The sequence below is a fragment of the Nymphalis io genome, chromosome 21 (assembly GCF_905147045.1).
Source record: "Nymphalis io chromosome 21, ilAglIoxx1.1, whole genome shotgun sequence".
NCBI lineage: Eukaryota > Metazoa > Arthropoda > Insecta > Lepidoptera > Nymphalidae > Nymphalis > Nymphalis io.
The window spans coordinates 3552836-3563035 of record NC_065908.1 but is presented as its reverse complement, the minus strand read 5'-3'; the positions used below and the strand labels follow the sequence as shown (position 1 = coordinate 3563035).

At 32.9% G+C, this 10200-nt stretch overlaps 2 protein-coding genes across 2 annotated transcripts in view; both read right to left on the bottom strand.

Moving 5' to 3' along the window:
• Positions 1-10200, bottom strand: part of LOC126776726 (protein mini spindles) — a 230730-nt gene that overhangs the window by 78353 nt on the left and 142177 nt on the right. The window lies entirely within an intron of this gene.
• Positions 922-8521, bottom strand: LOC126776669 (pickpocket protein 28-like). Its single transcript, XM_050499291.1, has 8 exons — positions 8498-8521; positions 7542-7699; positions 6611-6836; positions 6023-6290; positions 4839-4904; positions 3750-3933; positions 3102-3193; positions 922-1122 (listed from the first exon to the last, which is right to left on the bottom strand). The coding sequence occupies exons 1-8, from the start codon at positions 8519-8521 to the stop codon at positions 995-997; spliced, it is 1146 nt and encodes a 381-aa protein (XP_050355248.1). The 3' UTR covers positions 922-994.

Sequence of the window (10200 nt, the reverse complement as noted above, 5' to 3'; positions counted from 1 at the left end):
TAACGGAGATGATAATTATGTTTACTGTGCTTTTGCACGAGACATGTACTTCACCCGAAGATTGCGAGTCAAGCCCAGACTCAGAAAGCCCCAGAAAGCACCCACTGGATTGTCATGTGGTTAATTTGGAAGCAGCGTGGTGGAGTAAGCTCGAAACCTTCTCCTCAAAAAAAGGAGAGGAGGCCTTATCTCACTGCTGATAAGGGCTCTCCTTTTTACATTTACACGCTGATACTTTTCTTTTATGTCGCATAATTTAATCTTTGCGTTGATAATCAGTCATTGCCTTTTGTATATTACTAATTGCTCCCCAGGGTTTCATCCGCCATAAACGTTACTGCTTAGTTAATGATGTTGTATAAGTATATACGTAGTGTATAATTTTTCAATAAGTGGATTATCTAACGGATAATGTTATTTCAAACTTGGACTTGTAAAGAATTTAGTGCTATCAAACATTTTTTTACATCTTTGATATAATTATAAATAACAGGCAAATTTATTTAGATATATTTATATTGTTATGATTTAATACAGTATTGATAAGAGTTTTAAGCTATGTATAGTCATTTTTAAAACTTATCTAGGCTTATACTATAATATATTACATTATGACTTGGCTATAATTTAATCTAAGATTTAAGATTAAGATTACTTCAAAAATTAAATTCACGTCACCGTGAGCATATTTTGTTAAAAAGTTCCTATTTCTCTTCATCTTTGACATGTATAATGCATATTCATATATATGTATATATGTATATTGTATTATTCATATATATATTATAGCTCTGTTTTTTTATTTTCTTTGTTATTGTTATGTTTGTATTTATGTATAGTTCTTATTATCAGTTACCGCCTTAACGAATTTCTGCTTAGCCTAAAGGTTGATTGGTAGAGAATGCCTTTAAGCATTAAGTCCGCCTTTTGTCCTACTACACAATGTATGGTGGTCAAAAAAGTATTTAAAAAAATAATTAATAATTGATATATATTATCGTTTTCTATAATAACTATCTTTGAAAGCTATATGAATCGGTTTCAACATGACGAAGTAAACCAGTTCAGCAACTGATATAATGCTGAATCCCAGGAACAGACTGAGAAGACCGCCAATAGCCCCTGAAAAATAAATCCATAGTTCAAGTAATTTGTTAAATGTAATTCACCTTTATGCACAGAAATATCGTTATACTGTAAAATAGTAGACGATTGTTGTTATAGATTATCTATATAATAAATAAAAACAATTGAAAAAATAAAAAGTCTTTTGTCTTTAAAGGAAAACATGCTTGACGGTAAAGGAAATCATCGTGAGGAAACCTGCATGTGGTTAATTTCATTGAAATTCTGCCACATGTTTATTCTACCAACTCGCATTGGAGCAGCGTGTTGGAATAAGCTCCAAAACATTCTCCTCAAAATGGGGAGAGGCCTTAGCCCAGCAGTGGCACATTAACAGGCTGTTACTGTATTGAATTTTGTATCTGTTTTTAAATAATTAACAATATTTATTTATTTTTTCAAATATTGTTTTAGTAACCTTTAAAAATACAACCTTACAAGCTATAATTTTAATCAGTCTAATATTATAAATGCTACTGTCTATTGTCTCACTGAACCGATTGTAATAAAATTTTATATGGCACCTCTTAAGCCTAGATAAGTAAATATGTAATACACAGCATCCGGGGGTAAAAAAAAAATTGGATTTAGGATCGGTCTACGATTGATCGATCGTCGATTAATATCGATCGATGGCAGAATGAAACAGTCAATGTCTATCGAGGGTTCCTACTATGTACCAAATCATCGATACATAAGTAAGCAATATTGACGGGGAGTCTACGTAAATTCTATTAATTTATTACGATACGATTACGATTTAATTCCAATACAACTTTGACTATGTCTATTGGATCTGAAGCAAACCGATATGACTTTTTTTTATAGAATATGTAGGCGCACGAGCTTATGGGCCACCTGATGATGGGTAAATGGTCACCAACGCCCATAGACATTGGTATTGTAAGAAATGTTAACCATCGCTTATATCGCCAATGCGCCACCAACCTTGGGAACTAAGATGTTATGTCCCTTGTGCCTGTAATTACACTGGCTCACTCACCCTTCAAACCCGAACAAAACAATACCAAGTACTGTTGTTTTGCGGTAGAATATCTGATAAGTGGGTGTTACCTAAACAGACGAGCTTGCACAAAGCCCTACCACCAGTAGTTACCATATGTAATGTCAAAACTAAACTTAATTGTAAACTTTTATATCAATGGTGTGTAAAGAAATTAAAAAATAGGAAAATATATAAATTGATGCGTAAATTTGTTAGCAGAATTGTAGGCCCCCAGAATCTGTCGAACAGCCAAAGCTGCCATTAAGTATATCGACGTCTATTAATGGCATCGATCGATTGGTGTGGTAATAACCCTAGGTAACGGAGTTGTAGGGAAAAGCTAGTATCTATATTAAAAATAGCAAAATACATAAGAATGCAATGGTGATAAACTGTTCCGTAAATTGAACATTTGATTAACACGGAAGAAAATCCCAACATTTATTACACGAAGACTACGACTTTCCTTAAGGACTTCGCTGGATTGTTAAAATAAGAAATGGTCGCTTTTTATAAAATACCCTGCAGGGATGAATTCCGAAGACACATAGTAGGCAATTTCGTTGTTATAAATAGAATATTTTAGACTAATTTATTAACGGCAATATATTTGCACGGGAATAATATTATTTGCGTTTAGAAATAACGATTTAGCACTTTAAGTTAATTTCATTATGTTGAGCTACTGTTTCAATTTTATTCTTTATAAAAGAAATACTTATATTTTTCTTAAAAATATAAGATTGTTTTCTGCGGTGTTTTTTTCTTTAAGAGCTCACTTCGTATCTCAATAGTGAAATGTTGTACACGATATTTTGACCTGAGTGTCATTTAAATGTTATACGGCCGTACTTATAGGGTAAACATTGCTTGCCGGGTGATTATTGAAACAATGCTATGTCTTTTTCTTTATAATGAGAAATCAATAATGAAAGAAAGAAAAAAAAGTATATAATAGCTGTATACAAACCGGCGAAATAGTAGTCATCGTACTGAGCGTGACGATGCTGACCCAGGAACATGTCGTCGTAGAAATGTATGTTTATATGTGTCTTTTCTCCTCTGAAAATTATTACTTTGAATTAAAGAAAAATCGCTTTGATCGAATTTTTTTAAATTATTTTGTTACAGGTAGGCAGATTGGTAAGTTTAATCCACCTGATGTTAAGTTATGGACAATGGTGACGTTGTCCATAGACATTGGCGATGTAAGAAATATTAACCATCGCTAATGCGCAACCGATCTTGGGAACGAAGATGTTATCTCCCTTGTGTCTGTAGTTACTCTGGCTCCCTCATCCTTTAAACTGAAACGCAATAATACTAACTACTTGCCATTTGGCGGTAGAATATTTGATGAGTGGGTGGTACCTACCCAGACGGGCGTGCACAAAGCTATCTAGAAAATATTCTAGAAAAACCCTTTTTTCAATATGTTTTTTTTAATTGTCATAAGTTACCTTTTAATTGTAACACACCACTATGCTTTACTGTTGATTTAACTTTGCCGAAAAAATGCGGAAAAATTAATTGCCCAATATATGCCTTGACAATAATATAATGTTCTACCAGTACCTTAATAATAAGACTATTAAAAACGCACTGTAACAAAACTTACTTTTTAGATTTTCCTACGTTTGTTTTACCGCTATTATGATCTCTAATGAGGTCGGAATAGTAAACCTGGGTGGAGTACAGAATATCGTTACAAGCTGGGTAGCAAGAGGTTGCACCCTCGTGTGGCTGTCTTTGTTCTTCACTGTCTGCGTAGTACGCGTAAATAAGCTGTTCTCCCACTTTAACTACAAATAAAAAAATGAATAATATACTGTACTAGTAAAACACGACATACGTTGCTCTGCCTGGATATGTACCAATTATAATGGCGAATGTTCGAACAGTACATCAATTGATATGCTGTACCACCATCTAGCGTCGTGTTACAACTTAGTGGATGGTATAAAAATCTCTAAAAAATATCCATCTTTCATGATGATCGGTTAAGCAGTGTCCAATTCCATTAATCTCAAACAGATATCGGTGGTATATCTTTCTCCTTACTAATATTATAATTGCAAAAATGAGTTTGTTTGTATGTTTATGTGTTCTTTATATGCTCTCACGTTCTAACTATTCAACTGATCACCATGAAATATTGCACGATAAACAATTATATAAGCACTTTGGGATTCGATTTAAACAGTTTGGAATATAGATTCTACCGAAAATAACCGGCAAGAAGCTCAACAGTTACTCTTTGTCATCGATCATATACATTTTTTATTTTATTTATTTATTAAATCTTTATTGCACACAATTTTATACGTGATTACTGTTAATTAAAAAAAAAAAGCCGAGATGGCCCTGTGGTAAGAACGCGTGAATCTTAACCGATGATCGGGGGTTCAAACCCGGGCAAGCACCACTGAATTTTCATGTGCTTAATTTGTGATTATAATTCATCTCGTGGTTTACGGTGAAGGAAAACATCGTGAGGAAACCTGCATGTGTCTAATTTCACTGAAGTTCTGCCACATGTGAATTCTACCAACCCGCATTGGAGCAGCGTGGTGGAATAAGCTCCAAACCTTCTCCTCAAAAAGAGGAGAGGAGGCCTTTAGCCCAGCAGTGGGACATTCACAGGCTGTTACGGTACGGTACGGTTAATTAAAATATTGAATACAAAAATCTCAATAGCTATACTTACCTTTAACTTCTGCAACGCATTGGAAATCCAATTTAGTAGAGCATATCGGATTCCATACGTATTTTCCTAAAAACAATATAATATATTATATTCTGTTAATATATTTTTATTAATATGAAAACATCGAAAGTTATCGTATATTTTTATAGTATTTATTATAAGACCTTTAGAATTTTTATGATTGGAATGGTACCGTGTCATAGTTAGATGTGGACACAAAAAATAGTCAAAATACGTCCAAAAACATAAGGCGGAATCTAAACCATACGCGATACTAATCCATATATTAACACGTGAAATACATATTGAGTACACGGAGGCGTATAGCATAGTCAGTTTATAAAGAGAAAGAACACAGAAAGTTGATATTAATTATTGTTGATAATAATTATAACATTGATAAATATGAGTTACAAGTACATTATAATAAATAATCTTAGCGGTTGTTTAGTTAAGCACTGATCGCTCTTTCTTTTTGATTATCGATTTGACATTCGAAAGAAGAAGACAGAGCATTATTTAACTATGTAATAACTATTATTTATTCTATAATTAATCACCCGCTTAGCGACGTTGTCATGTCAAACTTAAAAATGTCAAACTCATGTCAAACTTAAAAATCAATTCCTACCGGTTTTTTGACATTTCTCTGTTTTTTTAATTTTATTAAGACAAGGTATTGTAAAACTGAGCCTCGTTTTTCCAAGATATATAATAATAGTAATAACAGATCTTATATTTTTATTAGCAATGAATAACAGTCGAATTTCGACAAAGGGGCGACTACTTGTTCTTATTAATAGATCTTTATTTTTAAATTCAACTCATATCATTTCTTAGTTCACAAGGAAAGTGGTGCAAGTCATGTAAGGAATGATTAGGTACCGGTGCTAGGGCTTTGTGCAAGCTCGTCTGGGTAGGTACCACCCACTCATCAGATATTCTACCGCAAAACAGCAGTACTTGATATTGTTGTGTTCCGGTTTGAGGGTGAGTGAGCCAGTGTAATTACAGGCATAAGGGACGTAACATCTTTTTCAACGTTTCCAAGGTTGGTGGCGCATTGATTATGTAAGCGATGGTTGACATTTCTTACAATGCCAATGTCTAAGGGCGTTTGGTACCACTTACCATCAGGTGGCCCATATGCTCGTCCGCCGTCCTATTCTATAAAAAAAACATACTTGGCCAATTATAAAGAACACATCTGCAATGTTTCATAGTTTCTCGAATTCTCATATCTAATTTACAATTGGTATCAGTATAAAATTCGTAATATTGAAGTTTCCTCTCGTTCTGGAAGAAACACTGCCTCTGATCTGGTGACAGGGCTCTTAACGAGGTGTCCGTTTTGTATGTTATTGGAGATACTTCTATAGTCGTCATCCTGTCCATGGGCAGGCGTAATATGGTGCTAGTGTATACGTGATCTGTTGGTGAGCTGATCAAAACCTGTAAATAAACTTATTATTATGGTGATACTAGCGCTTTACCCGCGGTTTCACACGGGTCATAACTAAGCTAAATTCCAATTTACGAATGATTTACATGCAAACATTTTGATATATAATTGTTTTTTACTCGTAGACTTTTTTTACGTATTGATTACGATATATACAATTAAAAAAACAAATACGAGTACTATATAATCATTATCAGAATAGTGAGGAATTACGTTGCGTGAAAATCTCTTTCATGACTCACAAATATTTACGTCATACCTCAAAATTTGGTAAAGTAGCTGATTTAAATAGATTAGATAAACCACTTACATTGAACCCAACATTATTTCCATCACAATCATATTGATGTTCGCTTGTATTTAAATATAGTTCAATGCTTAAGCCATTAACTTCTCCCGATGCCATAACCCTGAAAGGCAATGTACCAGGTTTTGGGGGAAAAACCTTCGGATAACCGCTATCGAGATCCCATTCGAGAGGATCAGTAGAAGAGATGCGATTGAAGGTTTTTTGCCATGCTATTGTTTCATTTGTCCTGAAGAAAGATAAATATTACAGAACGATTCTATTATTATCACGGACCTTTCTTGTAACAAGTTTTACGCAGTCTATTTATAAATTGCTATTTATAACTTGCTGGTTCAGTGTAAATTAGTAACATTTTAAATTTATCTAGACGATATTTCTGTTGTCTTTCCACCATTTATACTTTGGGGAGAGGAATAATTAATCTTTAACACAGGTTATTGAAATAGTCGATTAGGATAGCCAGTATCTGACCTTTATGTTTTTCGATGGCTACTTTATTAAATACTATGTTTTAACCGAAGCGTATGGAATTTTTCTCGATATATAAATTAGTGAGACCGAAATATCTAAGAATAATATCAACAATTATGGTTTATTAACTAGTACTATCTATATTTTAATCTATTAATTTAAAGCATTTTTTATTTTCCACACTTCTGGTGACTCAAGAGTTGGTGCTTATTTAGCCCAAAGGCTGTGTAGAGAGGCAATAGTGCCAGCGTCTTGGGACAATGCCAATCTTTTAGACGGCGTGATTTTTTCTATAAATTTGTAAATGCGTAAATATATAAATATATTTTAAAAATGACTGTACATAGTGTAATTGATACCTTCCACATATTACATTAAAGTATAAAAATTTAGTACGTCATAAAATTTTATAAAATATAAAATAAATACGTATAAAATAAATTTATAAATGTTATATTACATTCCATTCAATGGGAGGCTGTTGAAAGTGTAACAGAGTCCATACTCAGTGAAGATAGGCTTCAAAAGTTTTTCACAACAGTCATTTCTAAACCATGCCGTATCATATCCAGAACGCCAATGACACACTTTCACAAGATCCGAACATGTTGGCGATCCCTAAAATAAAAAAAATAAAAATCAAGTTATCCTAGAACTTCACTAGGCCTGTAGGTTATTCTTTTTTTTAAATAAAAAGGCTAACGCTTGACTGTTATCACACCTGTTGGAAAGTAAAGATACAGTCTAAGGTGGAGCGTGCTTGCCTAGAAGACGCCTATTCACTCTTTGGTCTTTGGTCTTTGGTGGGGAGGAGGTCAGGAGGGTATTCCAGAACTTAGCGGTGCGTATCAGAAACGAGAAAGCATATCGTTTCGTACGTGTCTTGGATACGTCAAATACGTACGGGTGCAGACTTTTACGATGCCTCGCAGTTCTGTGGTAACAAACTTGAAACTCAAATATATTGACCACAATAATTATAACATTTCAAGAATATACGCATTAAAATTGTATATCATCGTTAGTCGGTTGTCAATATTTCACGGGTGAGTAATGAAATTAATTCTTTTAGAATTATATAGATATTGAACGAATCGTTATTGTACATCAGCAATCGATTGCTTTCGAGTTACGAATCAAAAGTCGTTAGTCTTCTTAAAAACTTAGAAATTTTTGAATAGTTTTTTTATTGGGCCGCTTTTGAATTACCTCTTGTAGACAATACTATTATCCGTAAGCAAAAAACGTTTCTTGAATATAATAATCATAGGATTAGCATTAAAATGCTTGCCGTTCATTATATAATTTGTTATGAAATTTTCTTACCTTTAAAATGAAATCTTGTAACATTTTATTTTCCACGATACTAAGGCGTTCCTCTCTTTCGAATTTCCTTTCATCCATTTGAGGGCATACCAAAGATGCGAAAAAGCTTTCCATGCTGAAAAATAATGATATATTAGGGTAGTTAAATATTTTAATCAATTTAATAGATATTTTTGGTCGTATATGCGAATTGAATCCAGAAAATCCTTAGCAATTGTAGCCCCAATAGATCTCCAACAGGCGGTACCACCACATCTAGGACTAAATTAATCTATGTAGAACCTTCTAGGTATTAAATACTGTCTTAATATAAGCATTCTCGCCTAGGTTCAATTAGGGTCTTTTTTATTAATATATCGATTTCTTTAATAAATCGGCTTTATCGTTGTTTTTAATTGTTTTTTATTTAAAAATATAAGCCTTAAAATTTTCTAAAATGAAAACAAAAGCATCAAATTAAAACAATTTTGTTTTAACTTTTTTACTAATGACTATAATACCATGGTTATCTTGCAATGCCATTGTACTTAGCATTTCAACAATCTTTATGTCACAGTGACACTAATCTATCAAAAGCATTCCCAGTATTGATATCAGGCAAACTATTTTTTTTTTAATTGATGGCAAAACTGCAAGTTGATGATAATAATTTGTTAAACAAATGAACAACTTACCTATTTAACTTGGAGACGTTTGCAAACGACAACTTGATATGTAGATGAGGACATAGAACCACACTCGGAAAGGGAACAGCCCATATTGGTGTTGGCAAAGAGTCAATTACGTTGACAAACGGCGTGGACGTCCACTTGCTAACTAGCTGTATGATGTTCATGGCACAGATGCTTATACTGATCACGACAATTATGATCCATGTAACACGCTCGTTGTGACTAAACGACGGTTCAAATATGTACCTATATTTTTGCAAAAGTTTAAATTTTAGGCAAAAAGATTAACATAGAATTTTTAATATAATAATGTTTAGGCTACCCAAATATAAAATAAATATAACACCAGAATCTAAGTAATCTAATTTCATTTAAAATTATATTATATATTTTAATTCCTAACATATATTTTAGAATTAGCTAACATCCTTTAGAATATAATAACTACTACAATATTCTGGCTTTGGTTATTGATATACCTATAACATATATTTGACGGGCCGGTTGGCGTGGTTGGTAGATACTTGCCTTTCATGCAAAAGGTTGTGAGTTCGATTCCCACCCAGGACAGACGTTTGTGTGCGTGAACATATCTGTTTGTCCTGCGTCTGGGTGTAATTATCTATATAAGTATGTATTTACAAAAGAAAAGTAGTTTATGTAGTATATCAGTTGTCTGGTTTCCATAATACAAGCCCTGCTTAGTTTGGGATCAGATGGCCGTGTGTGAATAATGTAAAAAATACCATTTATGTTTAAATAAATAACGCACAAAGATTTCCATGACTATAATTTCTCAAAATATATAATAAACATCATATAAATAGATGAATATTAATACATATATTTATAGCTAAAGTGAAACTACTTCTATTTGACTGAACGATTTTTAATTTTTTAAATTAAATTATTATAATATTGATTGACATCGCCTTTCCAAAACTTAAATAATATATCTCTATTATAGACATTTGCTGAGAAGTAATTGCAAACATTTTCAACAAGTTAAGCGACATCTGACGCATGAAACCATTTCACGGGCGTTTGGTTATTTAATTAATGTAACTTACTTTACACCATGAAGGGACCCTTCGTAAAGAAATTGTTTGAATCCTCTCAACA

Bases quoted from the DNA above. Each gene is read 5' to 3' on its own strand.
- LOC126776669 (XM_050499291.1), bottom strand. From the start codon at position 8,521: ATGGAAAGCTTTTTCGCATCTTTG. The intron at 3,934-4,838 runs GTAAGTATAGCT...TTTTATTTGTAG, and splicing joins ATGCGTTGCAGAAGTTAAAG to TTAAAGTGGGAGAACAGCTT. The intron at 1,123-3,101 runs GTTTGTATACAG...TTTATTTTTCAG, and splicing joins CGATGACTACTATTTCGCCG to GGGCTATTGGCGGTCTTCTC.